The sequence below is a fragment of the Thunnus maccoyii genome, chromosome 11 (assembly GCF_910596095.1).
Source record: "Thunnus maccoyii chromosome 11, fThuMac1.1, whole genome shotgun sequence".
Taxonomy (NCBI): Eukaryota; Metazoa; Chordata; class Actinopteri; order Scombriformes; family Scombridae; genus Thunnus; species Thunnus maccoyii.
Window position 1 is genome coordinate 18862919 of NC_056543.1, and position 19008 is coordinate 18881926.

At 39.5% G+C, this 19008-nt stretch overlaps 1 protein-coding gene across 2 annotated transcripts in view; it reads left to right on the plus strand.

Annotated features, from left to right (window-relative positions):
* Window positions 1-19008, plus strand: part of osbpl6 (oxysterol binding protein-like 6) — a 38123-nt gene that overhangs the window by 10225 nt on the left and 8890 nt on the right. The window contains exons 3-13 of one of the 2 annotated variants that reach the window (XM_042425683.1): window positions 8252-8374; window positions 8854-8907; window positions 9746-9859; window positions 9956-10126; window positions 13129-13273; window positions 13465-13568; window positions 14065-14157; window positions 14897-15065; window positions 15929-16059; window positions 17633-17740; window positions 18152-18283. In XM_042425683.1, coding sequence (XP_042281617.1) covers window positions 8252-8374; window positions 8854-8907; window positions 9746-9859; window positions 9956-10126; window positions 13129-13273; window positions 13465-13568; window positions 14065-14157; window positions 14897-15065; window positions 15929-16059; window positions 17633-17740; window positions 18152-18283 — 1344 coding nt within the window. The remainder of the gene's footprint in view (window positions 1-8251; window positions 8375-8853; window positions 8908-9745; window positions 9860-9955; window positions 10127-13128; window positions 13274-13464; window positions 13569-14064; window positions 14158-14896; window positions 15066-15928; window positions 16060-17632; window positions 17741-18151; window positions 18284-19008) is intronic. The other variant, XM_042425684.1, reaches the window with a different exon arrangement.

Sequence of the window (19008 nt, forward strand, 5' to 3'; positions counted from 1 at the left end):
CCATCAGGGATCAGTATTAAGAGGTAGCAGCAGTCTGAATAAATGTAACTCTAGAGAAAAAGGTAATATCAGGGTGGAGTGAATGTCATTTCAATTTGCTGCAGTCTTCTGTCAGAGACAGTTTCTGCAACAGAAAAACAGATAAAAGGGAACTGCATCTGCCAGGAAAATAGTAAATAAAGACATATTCATTCAGCAGTTTTATAGAGTGTGTAACGAAGACAGTGAAAACTATTATTATGTGATGAACTACTCAGTTTTCAGAAAATTAGCTGCCGACATCTAGCCTCACCATCTATAGTACAAGTGGAGTAACCCCTCTGCAAACTGTGTGCATGTGTCATGTGTACAGTTTCAGTGTATTCCTTGTAGGGTTGTCTTCTTCCATTTAAAGCCCCTGAAAACATGGTTTCCAATTTTCTCTGTAACATTAAATATCGGTGACTAGATAAGCAACAATTAAGTTCAAGTTTAGAAAAAACATTCTGAGTTAGTATTTACAAAGAGTTAAACTCAGCTAATCCGCTACATCCGGACCGTGTGGGTGGATCTGATTTGATTGACAGCGGCCTGGCAACATAAGCAACCAACCCCACAACTGTCATCCGATTATTATTCAAATGTTGCTATAAACTTTTTCCAACTGAGCCCCCACCCACTATCTCCTCTGAAAATGACTAATACTTTATTCTCTTTAAAAAAAAAAATCTGATTGCTGACTAATCAACTAAGAGAGAGCAGCCTTAATTTCCTGGTTAGTAAATGAAAATCGTGCCGAGGCATGGTAAACAATGAGATACAGTCTGATTTCACAGCTCACAGGGCAAGTGCTTAAATTTAACCCCTGCAGTAAGCCAATGAAGCCCCCGGCTGTCCTTAGCTCACTGAGCTGCTGTGTCACTGTGGCCGTGCAGAAACAGGACACCGCAACTTGAATCTCTGACATCACAGCTTTTCCGTCGGCACTGGCTGATGAATATTTCATGAGGGACAGACAGAGGCTTGGTGCTCCAGTGAACATGTGGTACAGCTCTGGTATGCTGTGTGGGAACCCAGCTTGTGTCCGTGGGAGATGGCTCCCAGGGAGAAGAGGGAGTTGGTTTTGAGAAATGCGGCCTGTTTGAAACGCAGATCTGCTGCTTGATGAGACAGACGGTTAACCCCTCACACGCTTCTGTTCATTGTTCCTTTCTTTAATGTCGCCCACTTGCTTTTGATAACAAGACTTTCACAGGTGAAAGGGTTCAGCATTTCATTTCTGTCTAATTTAAAAGCCAGCTTCATCTCAAACCAAGGTTATCTATTAACTCTCCTTTTCTTATTCATCTCTTTTAATGTGTTTAATGAAGTCAGGTACCAGGCGAAGAAGCAGCCACTAAGATAGCGACAAATTAAGTCTTTGTCCAGTAGATTTGCTTAATTTTGTACAGCTGCTCGATCAAGACCTCAAGATAGACAGTGGCATATTAAAAGAATCAGCAGAACATTGGGAATTTAATTGGAAATTAGTTCTTGATTGTTCCTAAACGATGCAGTGAAGTACCTGTGAGTGATCCAGACACTTGATGTATCAACAAGAGAGGCAGGTGTATCGTTCAAAAACATAGTTCGACTAACGTTTCCTCTACTGTTTTGTTAAACTGTCTCTGTTTTATGTCACAGCCATTATAAATATTTATAAGGAGAGAGCGCCCTGGTAGCTGAATACGCCACATAACTGTAACATCCCCGGCTCGACTCCGGCTTGGGACCCCTGTTGCATGTCATATCCCTCCCTCTCTCTCTCTCCCCTTTTTTCCTGTCTGCTTCTCCACCATCAACTCTCCATTGAAGGAAAAAAAACACTGACTGTTAACCTATTTAAACTTCAGTTATTATCCTTCCATTTTGGTAAAAGATGGAGGTGCCCAAGACGAACGTTGAGGTGGGGCTAATTGTCATACCACTCAAAAGGTTTATAAATAGTTTCTCAGCAATGAACAATTAGCGTTAATATCTGAGATGAATCTGTAGACTTGTAATTTATTGTGTTTGCTGGAGATGTCTAATGTTGCTAGTCATAAATTATTTAGATTAACATTATTTATTTAAACTCAATCAGCAACTTAATTTTTTAAAATATATTTTATGCCTTCATTAGACAGGGACAGTAGAGAGAGATGAGTGGAAACAAGGGGAGAGAGACACAGAGTATGACCTGATTCAACAAAGGAATCAAACCGCGGACATCGCGGTAATGTGGCGGGGCACGTCCATCAGCAACTTAAGTTTATTGAGAATACATATAATGTTAACAAAAGCTATCCATCAGCTAAACTAGCGCTATTTAGCTCAAACAGAAACACGTATTTAAGTTCCCCTGACACAGGTAATGTTTAGGTTGCTGTGTACAGATTTCTGAACAGAAAACAAAGTAGCTTCTAATGAATAAGAAAAAATCAAAAGTCAAAATCAAAACTGGAGACTTTCCTTCCAAGAAAAACAACAGCATCAGTTGTTTCAGCAAATGCCCCAAAACTATATGTGTTTATGTTGAAGTGACAAAGCTTTCAAGCCTCTGTTTGACTCTTATTATGACAGCAGCAGCTAAGCTGGTGCTAGTTAGCTACAGCAGATACTTCTGGTGTGCTAATCCTGTTTATAAAGTTCTTGGGGTGGTGAGTAAATATGTAGCTCGGCCTCATGTGAACAATAGGATGCCCCACCCTGACTTCCAGCTTGCAGTGAGGGGTTTCTTGCTCAAGAAGGGGCAATATCTGCAGACTAAATACTACTACTACTCTAAACACACCGTCGACTGATTTGTAACGTCTCCAACATAGATTCGTATCTCTGAACTTTATTGAGATTATGCAAAACTAAGTTACGCCTGCATTTTGTTTGCGTATTAACCGGTGTGATAGCGTTTTTCTGCATCACTGTCTGCTCAATATGTTCTGTGCAGGTTGATACTTTGTCAGTGGACTGCTGTAGAGAATACACCGTACATCATCCCCTGGGACATCCTGAGGAAGCACAGTAGACATTGAGAAAAGACCTTAGCTTGCTTGGCTGGGTCTCAGTTTTTGAGGAAAAATGAGAGCATTTTGTTCGAGGAAAGCCTTAGTGAGATCAAGCCCCCATTTCCAAATCAATACTTGTCACTTTCCTCTCTGCTGACGACTACTGTTAACTCTGGAGATCCTCATGAGAGCAATTAGAGGCACCACCTGAAGTAAGCACAGACTCACTCACACTCGTAGCCTGTGGATGAAGACGTTACACATTGATCCAGGATGTCGCTGCAGTCATCCATTTCTCTCTTGCTGCTGCATTTCCTGGTCAGATAAGATGTTTGTGGCCCACAGATAGTAGGATGAATACATAGAATCACTCGCTACGTTCATGGGAAATGAGTAAGGTTTTCTTCGATAGCAGCTGGCTACTTAAATGACGCTGTAAGATCAGATTGTGGCTGTTTTAAAAATGATCATGCATTTTTTGAATTAAAAAAAAAACAGACCAACTCAGAAAGGAGGAGAGGATCTTGACAGAGAACAAAAATAAACTGGGAAGTAAAATGTGTAAAAAAAAAAAAACCACACACAGAGGTGGTTCTAATCTTACTCAGGTTTGGCACAGCCTGTGCGAGAAGTGCCAGTCTTTCCATGATTATTTCTGGTCTCAATTGAAGTTTTGCCATGATCTTCTCCACAAGATAAACCGTCATAACCCCTTTTTCTCTATTGCTGAATATGTGGAGGTTTTGGCTTATTGTTTGATATATTATCAGGAAAGATAAAAAGTGACAGATTTCTACTAAAGTGACACTACTTACTAGTCCAGAACATAGACTGAACAGAAGCTTTGGAACAACCTGCTGAGGAGGTTTAGATTTGCAGAATGAATCATTTCTTAAAATTCACTTTTGCTTTTTAAGATTTTTTTAATTACACATTTTTGTGTAGCAGTGTGAGTGTGTTTAAAGACTTATAAAACACATAAGAACACAGATCACAATCATTAATGGTTATTCAAATAAAGCTGGTCTGTAAATGGTCTGCTCCTTTTTAAATGCTTTTTAAAATATTCTTTAAATATTGGACCTTGAGCTAAGATTTTGTCAAACCACTGTTACTGAGGTCAAGAAGTAACACATACTCAATTCTTGTCATATGCAACACTTTGGTTGGTTTGATTTTTACTGAATCAATCAGCCACCAGCTTCTGTTTTCTGTCACATGTGGACTGTAGGTCTGTAGTTAAATCTGTAGTGTTTGCACTGTGCTCATACTCAATCTCTCAGGGTGTTAGCTTCTTATCCGTGTGGCAGCGCCATCATCCCACTCTGAGCTTTACTGCTGAGCCAGCAAAACACTGCAGTGAAATCCATCCTCACAACAAGCCCTCTGTGGTTTTTAGGCGCTGAAATAATATTGTTCAGTGGTGATTGTGGAAGACAATGTTACAGTTTTTCTAGGACTAAGGTTTCATAACACAGTATATTCTTACACAGTGAAAAGACAACAAGAGGCCACATACTGCATGTTGCATCTTCAAATATTTAGTATTTGGTATTTTGGAGAGAACACACAGTTACATAATTATAAGACTAGGCTGATAGTTTTTGAATGATCAGATAAACCCATACAGTAATAAATTTTAAAAAAGATTCTTATCTCTCAACATTGACTCACCATACACTCTCATATAGCCTCAGACAACCCCACATGTAACCTTTTAAATTAGTACACTCCAACCATATCCCACTTCGATAGACAGTTGAGTCATTTATATGAAACAGCACAAATAATTAGTGATTTGTTGTCAGTTGAAAAGGCGTCGTGGGCACTTAAAAGGTTGTATGTTTTATGTTTGTGGCATGGTAAACTGAAAACCTGAGCTGCTTAGATTTCATCCTCACATATATAAACTTTAGACTATGGAGTCTGTGCCATCTATTGAAGTAGTTGCAATAGTTTTTATTTTATATTTTATCTCGAGATAATAAGTTAATTATCTTGGGATAACAGGAATATTTACCTTGAATAAACAGGAGGTAGTTTTCTCTAGAAAAAGGAATGAATAAACTCATCTCAAGAAAATGACTATTTGATTTTCTTGAGATGACCTTTAATTTTTGAGATTTAACAACATTAACGAGATAAGAATAGTCGCCATCTTCTCTAAACTGTGACCGAATGTTTTTCATTTGAATTATAAACTTTATGGCCTTCATTTAGTTTATTTTTGGGTAATAAATGCTTATGTAAGCCTCCATCGATTTAGAACTCCCATGAAAGATTTTGTCTGTTTTCATATTTAATTGCTTTTAGAGCTGCAACAAGTAGTCGATTGACAGAAAATTAATCAGCAACTATTCTGATAACTGTTTTATCATTTTAGTCATATGTTTAGTAGAAGAAGAAGATGATTTATTTCTTTTCTCTGTTTGACATGATTGCACACTGAATATCTTTGGATTGTGGACTGCTGGTCGGACAAAACAAGACGTTGAAGACGTAACCTTGAGCTGCAGGTTATTATGATGGACATTTTCAACTGTTATTTGACATTTTACAGGTTAAACGATTAATCGAGAAAATAGATTCATAGATAATGAAAATAATCATTAGTTGCAGCTCTAATGGCTTTTTATATTTTATTACATCACTATATTTTATTACAGTGTGAATACACTGAGGGACACACTGAATAACTTGAAATAATTAAAGATAGAGAATGTTTAGATTTTAATTTAGATTTTAGTCGTGTTGTTCTGTGCAGCGCAACCTCTTACAGATCATGAAACTGTTAAGAGTTATATCAGTCAGTCCTATTTCTGCAGTCTGCAGCAGTAGACACTTTTACTCCTCATGTAAATCAGTGTCTATGGGAGAAGTGGATGTGTAAGAGAAACTTGTCATCAGAAGTTGGCTCTTGTACTGATATTTATAGTGCTGATTTAGCCTAAGGTGTCCCCGAGGAGTGTTTGTCCTCTCTCTTGCTCAGTGAGACCTTAACTGTAATAGTTTGATTCATTGCAGCAATAAAAGCTCTACAGTGTCTGAGTGTCACTGCAGGTGGTGGATCCTGTAAGACTTGACTTATGAAACTGACACAGGTAGACTTTTTCATAGATTTAGTTGATGATCAGGATTATGCAAGTCCTTTCACCGTTCACTGTCTTTTTCTTTGACTCTGATAGGATGAGTCTTTTTTTTTCTAGGCAGACCTTGAAACGAGTGCAGAAAATGTTATTCGGATTTTTAAAAAAAAAACAAAATCAATGGAAAGTCACTCAGTATCAAAGAACAAGCTCAGCGAACAAACCTTTTTAAATCTTGACATTGAAAAGCAGACGGCTTACTGAATCTGCCACAAGATCCTTCATTAAAGGGCTAAACGTACCAAGAGGGACCAGCTCATTCAGCTTTAAATGATTCTGCAGCGAGATCAATGAATGTTAGCTGAGTGCAGAAAATCACTTTGGTTTAATTCAGTTCTGTTTTCAGGTTCAAATAACAAAAGCAAACTCTCTGACTGTAGAAGTAATTTTACATATACACTGGTAGGTGGCATATGCTCGGCTGTTCTTTGAAGGAATCTGTTGATTTCTAGCGCTGGATGCTTCAGATCTTAAATGCCCAGGAAAGTGCATTGAATATTTGCAGCACAAGCTATTCTTTATTTAGTGAAGTATCTATTTATCAATTTAGATCCAGTTTGTTATATTAAAGATAACACAGAGCGAATTTGTCAGGAAAGGGTTTCTTTTAGGCTGCTGCTTGTTATTGCCAGTTAGGGAGGGTGCTTGTCATGTCTAAGGCAGTTAAGTTTTAAATAAAGAAGCACTGATGTATTGATCATTTCACCGGCGTTATGGCAACATTATACAGTCGAGCTGTTCAAGTGATAATGACCAAATGGCTTTGAGTATGAGGAAACCACTTCCTTTTATGATATGATTGCTTTGAATGGGAAGATACATTTTGCTAATGAAGTTGCGCTACTCCACTTCCCCAGTTGCATGCAAGGCCACTGAGAGCAGGGGGGTGCAGTCGGTGAAGATACATGACCTCATTACAGGACAGATCTGTCCGCCTGGTCATTAGATTAAACAAGCTGTTGTCTCCTTTTGTTAAATGTCCTGAGAACCAAGGTCGGGTGTCGTCGTCACACGCACTCAGAAGTGCTGTCTGGAAGGTTGTAACTTACATGTTGCAGTGAAGAGCCGCAGGCCAATATTTGGTTTGGCAGAGAAGCTCGTGCTTGTAATGTTGTGGTTTTGCCTTAAAGGATCTGCCATATGTAATTAAAAATCGGACCCTCTTCTGCAGCATTGTTTTTAATCGCATTTCATTTTATTTATGTTGTGCTTTTTTCTTTATTTTTCGCTCGATCTGATCTGTTTGTTATCGTGTCTCACCAAGTCTGGCTCGAGGAGAAGTCTTAATCTGAAATGTCACGAGAGATATCGTCGAAATCAGCTATTTCTGCAAGTAATCTGTTAATACATTTGAAAAATCCATAAAATTTTGTTTCCAGTTTTGTCCTTCAGATAATCCTGCAGATAAATACAATCTTCAAATGTGAATCATAGCAGGAACGTGGTGCTAATTAAGGACAGAAGCATGTGAAAGAGATGTGACTCTCATTCTCCACCAACAACTCGTTACTTATCATCCATTCTGCATAAAAAAAAACCCAATGTCAATCAACTTGTCAACTTATAAGACTAAAAATGTGTTGAAGTGAAAGTATTAACGTAGAACACACACAAAATGGGTCAGGTCAGGACAGTATGGCAGGACAGTGATGATCCTTTCCTGCTATGAGACATTTAACCATTCAAGCTGTGATCCCGTGATTCCCGATGACCCCCGCCCCTCCAGTTGGACGACGGTGTGATGTCTTACCTGTCCCCGCCTGACCCTGCTATCCCTCTACTCCAGAGGCGTCCTTTTGATTTACAGACCCGCTAGAGGCAGGAAGAGCAAAGTCAGGAGAAAGCTAATGGAGTGGAAATGCTGAGAGAGCGAGAGGAATTTTAATGGGGCAGTATTTCTGTAAATGTGTAGTACACAGGAAAAGAATAAAGAAGAGTCAAGTGTTTTTCTGTTGTTTACCTGTCTGTCAGATAACGGACATGACAGGAGCACCCTTTTTTTTTTTTTTTTTATTACAGCAAGTGCATCCCCTGTTTTCTTCTTATTCTGGCAGAGTGAGTGGATTAGTTCTGACACAGCGTTATATTTTTATTCCTCTCTAGGAGGCAGACAGCTGGGAAATCATCGAGGGGCTGAAAATCGGTCAGAGCAACGTCCAGAGGCCAGATAAACATGAGGGTTTCATGTTGAAGAAGCGGAAATGGCCCCTGAAAGGCTGGCATAAGGTAGGCACGATAGCTTTTGTTGCTGGAAAAACACTTTAACACTGCCGCTGCTAGAATGTTAAACAGTCTGCTGTTTGGTAAGGCGCTGTTGCTTAAAAGAAGTTCCCCTTTTCATGCACCTTGTTTTACCCTCTCTGGGCCTCTTTCTGAAGTACGCTGGATATTTCCTTTGAAGTCACTGCCCTCAGCATCAGATTAACTGTTGTTTCCTCAAAACACTTGAACGCCAGTTGAAACCAGTCCCTGACGTTCGTATATTTAAACTCACAACACCACAGAGCACAGAGTGTTAACATCACACAGCTAATGTTGAGAGAATAAACTGTGGACAACTTTGCATTTGTATTGAATCTACAGTATAAACAGCTCCAAACACACAATAACGATTTCAGATGTGATCTATATTCAATGTGTGCCCTCGCTCTTATTTAACCAACACTTTTTTTTTGTCTTTTTTTGTGTGCATATTTTCTCCGCAGCGTTTTTTTGTTCTGGACAATGGTATCCTGAAGTACTCCAAGTCCCCCATTGATGTAAGTAACCCTGACTTAAACCCACAGGCAGAAACAGGGCAGTCTGGCCTGACATCAGCTTGGCTTGGCAATGAGTCAGCAGAAACGTCTGCAACGAGGGTCACAATGTTCGAAGTGTTTCATCACGCCATGTCACTTTGCCGGAAAACTAAGATTAAACTGACAAAATGAAAGTTTGATGCACTTACAGATGACTGCGAAGAAACCAAAGAATCAACACAGTTTGGATCATTTGAACTTACTTTATGAACCACAATTCAGTCCTCAGACCTTCAAGTATATAAATGATTATCAATACAAGTGATGTTGAAGAGCTCTAAATAATATTTGTCTAATACATTGTCTATTCATTTGTTTATTATTATTTATTTCAGTAGTTGATGAGTAGATTAATTGCCTGTTTAGTTCAATCAAACATATTCAATTTAATTATATGGTTGGAATATTTCTACATTTTTCTTATTGTCAACAAATCTTGTGCAGATCAGGCTTTGGACAAAATAACACAATGAAATTTGATATCATAAGACAACAAAAAGCAGCGAATCCCAACAGTTGAGAACCTGAATCAAAGAATGATTGGTATATTATATTAAATATTTGCTGATTAATAATCTGTATATTGACTAATTGATTAATCTGCTAACCATTTCAGCTCTAGCTGTTTAGCTTTACCTGATGAGGGTCTGAGGACTGAAACGTTGAAGTTGGTGCAAGTGATGATGATTCTTTGGTTTCCTCAGATTTGATGGTGTGAAAAACTCTTGACGTGCACAAAATATACAAATAATGTGACTAACTGTAAACTGAGGAAATCCGTATCCGTCACTTGCATCAGATCCAGAAAGGCAAACTGCATGGCAGCATCGATGTCGGCCTGTCGGTCATGTCCATCAAAAAGAGAGCCCGTCGCATCGACCTGGACACTGAGGAGCATATCTATCACCTGAAGGTAACACTGAGGGGAAGAGTCAATATTGTCATTTCAGTACCGACAAACAGGAGGTCAGCTGACGAAAGATGAGCTCTATGTCCTCTTCCTCTTTAGGTCAAATCCCAAGACATCTTTGATGCCTGGGTGTCCAAGTTGCGTCATCACCGGCTTTACAGGCAGAACGAGATTGTACGATCTCCCCGGGAGGCCACCATGCGGACGTTTCCTCCACCAGCTGCCATAGAGTCCCCCCAACCTGCCCCCAGTGTGGGACATGAAGCCAAGGTGAGCCCCCCCCCCCAAATACCCATGAAACCACCTACTGTATAGTGCTTTTTAGTGCTCACAAGTTGTTAGAAAATCCGGATTAATTTAAGAAAAGCTTTTCCAACTGACTTCTGCCTAAAATGGAAACTGATTTGCACTATTTTACTTGTTGGCATCATTAGTATAAAGACACTGTACTTGGACCTGGACCTTTCTAAACAGAGAAGTTAGAGCATGTTTCATACTTCTGCTGGCTTAAATGTAGTCTTGTTCTCTCTCTGCTCTGAGCTTAGAGCAGTAACTTATTCAAGAAGGGGAATGACGGTCTGCCTTGTTGTGTTTTTATTGGAAACTGGGTTTGTGCACAAAAATATCACCCCCAAACAAGGAAGTAAAAGTCCCTGAACATTCACGGTAATGACAGGCAGGCATCTATTTACGTTGTTGTTTTCACTGTGTGATCTGTCCGCTGTATTACGTGGCTGATTGCTAGACTTAATGGCTGTGAATGTGTAGACATATATCCGTCTAATGCAGTAGTGCTGGCAGGTAATTGTACCCAGATCATTAAGATAACATAAAGTGTTGTTTGTCTAGACTGTTTCCAGTTTAGTGTGAACCCCTAGTCTTTCACAGTGACTACATTTACACGCATTAAATATTCTGCTTTTCACCCTTATTCCGAAAAAGACAATATTCCCACTAAGCTGTTTACATGGCTAATGAAAATAAATATTCCCGTGTACATGCAGAGAGTTTTCAGGGTTTCCCTCTGCTCCAGTGGGAATGAAAATCACAAGATCTCCGCAGGCAGTGAAGTAAAACAGCGAGGTGAAAAACATTAGTGAGCTGTGATATTGATATCATTGATATTATAAATTTATAGTTACAGGCACATCCAGTACCTAGGTTGTACCACGATGTGTGTACTACACTGCTTAGTGTTTTTGGTGCATCACACCGAGTAGTCACCGTCAGTCCATGGCTGCATGTCAGGATAATAACCAATCCCCTTCATCCCTGTTGTGGAGAAGGCACGCTCTGTTTTTCCTCTTCTCTGTCTGCCCTCTTGCTCCAGCATTTTGCCTGCGCAGGGGTAAACAGGCAATAGGGCTATGTGTTGCAAACTGCAGTAAAAACCCCAATTGAGACGCATATTCTGAATAATCTGTATACATGTCCAAAGAATGATCCTAAAACCCGAATAATATCAGGATATCCCATATGTCTCAATCGGAAAAGGCTGCATTTGGAGTAAGGCCTAATTCGGAATATCCAAACAGAATATGTTGTTTACATGACCCATATCAAATTCGGAATATTGTCATATTCGGAATAACAGTGGGATATTGTCTATATGATTGTGTCTGAAGTGTGTGTAAATGTGAAGTTGCAGCCAGTGCAGGTTCTCCTGGGAGTGTGGCTCCGTGTGGATTCTCTGGATTCAGAGCAGCTGCTTCAGCCTGATGAGCTCTCCTAGCAGAACAGCTTAAATGAAAGACTCAAATCCAAGAGTCAGAATTAACTGCCACATCAAAGACTTAGAGAGGAAGACATTCAAAGTCTCCTGCACAAGCTTAAGAATGCTTCAGCACGGCAGCTGCACATAATTCGAGCTGCAGATATTCAAACACCTCATTCTTGACGTCATTTTATTTAACCTGTTCTGTTCCATAAGCACATTTTGTACTATTATTCCTATTATTTCAAAGTTATCAAAGACCAAATTATTTTCCCGCAATGCACATTCATGCAGTTACAGAGTTACAGAGAACAACCAGTCTGTTGGCTGCTGAACAGCTTCACTGCAGTGGCTGCAGATGGGTCAAGTGACTTGGTCAAGGGCACAGAAAATTCATTAGGAATTATTTAAATACCTGTTGGCAGAAAATGAATCTACAACAGCTCTTATTAAGGCATTTATCAATCAAAAATCTGACATCCCCACCAACTCCAGCTTCTCAAATATAAGGATGTGCTCATTTTCTCAGGTTTATATAATTGCAAATTGAGTATATTTGGACTTTGGGTTCCTCAGACGATAAAAAGAAATTTGAAAACGTCAACCTGGGATATGGGAAATTAGGATGGACATTTTTCTCTTTCCAACATTTTATAGAACAGAAGTTCTCAAACTTTTCCTGCCCAACCTTTTAGCCTGTTGAATAAAAGGAGCCAATTTTAAAGATCCCCTCCAGACATGTTTAAAGATGTATATTACTCAATTTTGAATAATAATTTGTGTCTAATATAGTTTTTCCATTATTATCTCGTAAAATTCCAGATTGTAGGAATATGAGAATATTATTCATACTATATAATTCAACTACTGGACACAAGATGTCCTCTACTTGACTGTAAAGTCCATTCTCAGTGTTTGTGCACTGGAGGCTTCAAGTTTCCGCATCACACTTGTATAAGTTGAATACTCGACCATGATTGGCTCCAAACTAGTTGTGATGTCACAAATCATGCTGGTAGGTACACGCCTTAAACTGAGGTTTAAGGTGAGCACAGAGACTTTCCCCCTTCAGCGGATGAATGTGAAAACAGTCTTCTAGTGTCAAACTCTGCACATACATCATTCTGCACAGTGAAGCTCAAACATTTAAGTAAAGTAACAATAAACTAAACACATTTTTGAGTGGAAGGGGACTTTAATGTTATTGAAATAACAATATCTGTAACTTGGCATTCATGTTTTACGCATGTTACTGTGGTGTTACTGTTAAATTAAAACTGACAGTGACCCAAGCATGACGTCATCATATTTTTGATTTGAGTGATGTAATTTCTCAATGAGCATCCCTTGTTTTTCTTTTCTCCTCTGTCAAAAATATGTCCATCCTAACATGTACATGCTATGTTGCTGTCCAAAAAAAACCAAACATCTTGATAATCTACATTCTGATAGCTTGTTTCAATCTGATGTCTGTTTATTGTTCCCAATTATTCAGCTGCTTCACATTCTTCCTTTGGTTATGTGCGCTAACGCTGTCTATTCTCGTATCACCCTACAGCAGGCCAAGCCAAGCAGCTTGCCGTGGCAGCCGGTGGTCCCTAGTAACAGCAGCAACAGCAGCCTGCCCGCCTCCTACAGTAACGGCCAGAGCAAGGTGGTTGCTTGGCTGCAGGAATCAGAGGAGATGGACAAGTGCGCAGAGGGTGAGGGCAATTTTCCTCCATATGCCTGGAACAAATCTGATTTCACAAAGAAGTGGATTAAATCACACCTCAGACCTTATCATACGTCTTTTGAACCATGAGAGAGGCGGATTGATGACCATTTCATGACACATACTGTGACACCGAATGTGTTCATGCGTGCGTGTGTGGGTGTCAATTTTATTTTTCAGAGCTTGCGCGATGCCAGTCCAACCTGACCGAGCTGAGCCGGTTATTGCAGAGTCTGGAGATTCTACAAAGGACGCAGTCTGCGCCCAACTTCACAGATATGCAGGTTAAACACACACACACACACACACACACGCTGTACAGAGAGTAGGGGAAGCAAATCAGTTAGTGTTTCATTTAGAGGTTTCTTTCTGCAGTGCATTGTGGGCTCTGTGTGTGTGTGTGGAGGTGCTCAGTAGCTGGTATTACTCAGGTAATGATAGAGGTTTGTCAGTCTAAGTAAGGTGCAGTCTTTTAAAACCTCAGCATTCACCCTCATTAGGATTCAGCGATGCTTACAGAACATCTGCCTGCTTCTCTAACTGATCAGTATCTATTAAATTTCATTTTTTATACTGAGCTGACCTGCATTTTTTTTTAACACCACACACTGCATTTTGCCTCTGAATTTTGTTTGCAACTCATTTGTGAGGCGTTTCATCTATTTTTTTGTCACGTCACTGTGATCAATTTTGTGTGTTGACTTTTGCTTTATGTATTTGTGATGTGTTTGTCTTATTAACCACACCTTTGCATATTCTGATCCACGTGTGCCAACGTAGACCAATTGTGTAGAATTGTCAAAGAAAGAAAAGCGCTTGAACAGAAGATGGCGAACAAAAAGTGTCGGCAAAGATGCGAAATTCCAGCTTCAGGTACATCTCTTCAGATTTCTACAACAAAAACTCACACAGACAGGATTTTTTTTGTGTAAATAATTTTGTAGCAACTCTCAGTGATTCAGAATCTTCTATGAGCTTGTATGTGTAGTTCAAGTGTTCTTGAGCAAGACTGAAATGTAAAATGTAATCCGACTGCTTTCTCACCTCTTTTAAGAGAGGAGGTTTTCACATCACACATACAAAGCTGGGACAAAATGTTTTTTGTTCTTTTTTTTGTTGTTGTTGTTCCTTAATTAGTCTCCACCTCAACTGACACTTGTGAGTGTGTTGTGGCCTCAGTATTTTTTTCCATCTTTGTTAATTTACACTTATTTTGCTGAACACATTAATCTGTGCTACCTGAAAAGATTTGAAATGTGCTTTCATACACTTTCATATACTTGATGGTTTTCTTTAAATCAACCACCATGTTGAAGGGAGTTTTTAAACACTTTTCTTTAATAAACAGATAAGTTATATAATGTAAAACTTCCTCAATATTCTAACTTCGGGGTCACTAGAGGCAACAAGTCAAAGACAACTGGATTTGCTGTTTGGTGATACATTTTTGTAAGGTTGATACATTTCCAATGAAATGTCACATAACTAACCTAAAGTGAATGGTACCATTACAATGTACAGCTGGTTCTGGCTGTCAGACACACAACACCAAACGTTACTGTGCCTCTAAGGTGATTGACAGTGGTTCTCTGCGGTTGTGATCTCTCTCCAGGTCCCTCTCTCTGCCAGCATGTCCCCCATCCGCCTCCACTCATCCAACCCCAACCTGTGTGCCGAGCTGGTGGACTTTCAGCCCTCTGCCTCACGGCTGGCAGACAGCGTAGAGTGCGCCAGTGATTACATTAAACTGCAGGAGGAATTCTGCACCATTGCCCAGAAAGGTAAGCAGGCAGCATGCATGGCTACAGGCTTCAGGGGGTTATTAGGCAAGAGAAATCTTAAAGAATTATTCCAGTTTGTTGTAACTTGGATTTTATTTCTTTCTTATTTTGTCCGGCAAACAAAATAATTGCTGTGATTGCAAAATGGGGTGACGTTGCTAAAACAAAGTCTGAAGTAAACAGCGAAATTATTCCTCAAACTTTTTGTAAACATCCTTAGTTTATATACTAGTCCCTATAAAAATAAAACAACCATGACAATTTAGCAACTGACTTCTTGAACTTTTTGACTGAAGTTTTCTTGCGTAATAAGGAATTATTAGCACCATCATGAATTAACTCAGTTTTAGTTTTACCTCCAAATAAAATGGTTCAAATAATCTGGCCTCACTTCATATTATCTTGTTTCTATCTTCCTGGACCATATTGTTGCAGTTACATGTAGAAAACTCAGTTTTATACCTTGTGGTGTAAATGTGTTTGAATTATGATGATGATTATGTTGTATGAAGTTGTTATAATTGAATGTCAAGATTCACCTGCTACGATATCTCATTACAGAAATTGATTAAACATTCATGTTAACGATATCTGTATTCATATTTTGCACGTTAATACAAATCACTAAGACTAAATCAGTGCACCATCGGTCCAGCTGAAGATAACTGGACTTTAACATTTTAATATAAAGCAACAAGAAATGCACAAACTGTTTAGAGAAAATGAGGAATAGATGAGAGAATCTCACACTGTGTTTTGAACATAACCATTTCCGTTCGTAGATGGAGCCAAAGCTACTGAGAAAAACTGTGATTGTGCAGTGGGGAAGGATAATTATTTCCTTTTGTCATGTCTCTTTGCAGTCCACTCTCTGCTGAAGTCGGCCTTCAACACAGTGGCTATAGAGAAAGAAAAGATCAAACAGATTCTGTGTGACCAGGAACAGTCAGACCAGTCAACCCAGATCAACTCTCTCAGGAAGTCTCTGTCACAGGTAATGAGCTGTCCTCAACCATTACCCATGATGCCTCTTTCTCTCTAGCCTTAGAGTTATTTAATCTGAACTGTTTGTCAGAATTTTACCACTTAATATTCTAAGTGAGTATGATGCTGTCTTAAAATATAGTTATCAGGAGTGATCAGAACATTACTGGAGAGATTACCGCTATAATTTGAACGACGTGTCTTTTAAACTCACACACATTTTGTAGTTGTCATGTTATACGACATGCTCATGATGACGGGCCGTCAGATGAAACGCACAAGCTACAGTTTATTCCGAGCAGTCACAGTAATCACAATTAAAAAAGATGATGTGTGGAGATGAGAGCGGAGGCAAGTGAGTCGTGAAAGTCCAATCATTTTTTTCCCGTATTAATTGGTGAGAGAGAGAAATGTGCCATGCAGTTCATTAACTCTGCTCCTTAGGGCTGTCTCTCTACCCCGGTGATTTAATTGGACTGTTCCTCTGCTAACAGTTGACATCGATTTGGTGAAATGTTTCTGCTGCTTTATCTCCGCTTTGTTCTTAATTGGATGTTTGTGTGACGATTTTGTCACAGGCTGGAGGTCAAGGTTTTATGGAAAAGCTCTGTGGGAAGATGATAGTCAGCAGTCATAGTTGTTATGGCTACAGCTGATGATGTAACTGATCCTTGAAGGAAGTTACTTAATTTTGTCTTTTTGACATTTTATTTCACATGTATATACATAAAGCATACTATAATCAATCAATTGACAATAGATTACATGGTTTCTTCTATATGAAAGTGTTCAGAGACACAGACACAGAGAATTATCACCTGACTCTGCAGATCCCCTCAGCTCTTGGCAGCGTTTTAATGTCTTTCAGCTCATTGTTTTTGGTTTAAGGCTTTGCAATTTTACCGTTTTGGTTCTATCTCTTCGCTCTCACCGCGTTGTTTCCAGCTGTTGCATGCAGCTGGTTTCAGAAAAAGCTCTGAAAAACCCACATTATGCTCCCTGCCCAGCACCAAACAGCAGACAGTTAACGACTAGCTTGTGAACATAGTGGAGCATTTAGCAGCTAAAGAGCCAAATATTTCCCTCAGGGCTTAAAAGGAGAGTGAACATTTGACTAAGATTCACCAGGTGGCCAGATATAACTCCAAATAACTTCATATCAATGCTAATTTTGCTCATTATCTGCTGAATGTGTGAATAGGTAACTGTTTGCTAAGAAGTTCTTCACATCAAAATATAATAGTGTGTGTGACTGTTGCATTTACTTTACTTGCTTTCCAGACTACTTAAAAATGTCCCCCAGATCTTGAGCTTTTCACGAGAGTCAGTTCTATCATAGTGAGGAAGTCATTTCGTCCAGCTGCTTTTTAAAATCAGGCAGGCAAACAGATTTCCAATTCTTCAAAATATGTCTTTTGACAGTTACCATCTCAAAAATAAGTTTGTCTGTACATTAAAAGATAGAACAAACTTTCATCTTTTGAATTACCTGAGTTACAGTTAAACGACCTACTGTGTGAAGATAGTAACAGATTATTTTAGGTGGAATTTGGGAAATAAATTAGATTTTTTTCATCATTCAGGCCCTGTCCCAAAACTCAGAACTTCGAACCCGACTCAACCGCATCCACTCTGAATCAGTCCTGACAGAACAAGTTGTCAGTGTGAACATCATCTCCACGCCTGATGAGGTAAGTTATTGTGGTCAGTCTATCACTAACAGGGCTAATTTCTGACTGCTATATTGATAAAACAGCGGACTCCAAGGCTGCCTAGGTAGTTGTAGTGTTTGCTTCCTGCATTTGTCAATTGCATTATTGATTCCTGTCCTTATAGATTGATGGTTTTTCCAGTACGCGCTGGCAGGTGAGCTTAAAGGATCATTATTCTATGCAGAACCTGACATCAAGGTTAATGGAAGAAATAACTAATTAGAAATGGATGGGAGCTCGCCCTCTGGCAAGGATACACCTGCTGCAAAATGAAATCTGTGTTGTCTTCTGATACTGTTTGTTTTTGCTCAGACACATTATGGTTCTTAAACCTGTCGTCATAGCAAGGAACAGTAAAGGTCTCATGCATTTGCATGTGTTTGCCCGCAGGCTGTGGAACAGATGGGGATCCCTCTGACTCAGCAGGCCTCTAATGAGAGCCGACTCTCCATGTCGGAGTCTGTCTCCGAGTTCTTTGATGCCCAGGAAGTGCTTCTGTCAGCCAGCTCGTCAGAGAATGAGGTATAACGGGGAACAGTGGCTGTTGAGTTTTACAGAAATGATGTCAGTTTGGATCATGAGGAATTAGGAAGTGGATCGAGGGAGGGAGTTAAATGTCACTGTGGTGTAGCTGGAATTAGTCAGCAATTAAAGGGTAATTCTGGTATTTTTTAACTTGGATTATTAATTATATTAATTAGAAGTGTCTGACAACAAAAGTAAACACAGGAACTAGCCACATTATAGCTGAAAAACACCAGAATTACCCTTTAATAATGCATGCATGAGAAGTTAAGATAGCATATAATGAAAAAGTCAAACAAAGGCACACAGGAGCACACTTTCAATCTGCCCTGAGGCCTAAACCCTCATTTTGATTCAGTTGTGTCCTAGAATTATAACACTCTTCTTCTGTCTGTATCTCAGGATTTGTAGCTTCTAGCTTTGTTTAAAAAGGCAGTTTAGTCCATCACTGGAAACAATCATTTCTGCCTTCTCCGTCTTTTAACTCCTGTGAACAGCCAGCTTCAAATATATGCAGTCTCTGAGGAGCCATTAAGGATTGTAGCTCCCCAGGCATCCATTGAGCCGTGTTGAAGGATTACTCACCAAGGAAATTCATCAAACCCCATCCTGTAGCTGGAAAGGCAGCCTCATTCACACCCACAGTTGGCCAAACTCCTCGCCAGCAGCAGGCCACTGTAATAGAGGCTATTAGAGCGAGTGGCCACACTATGCTCCTCTTT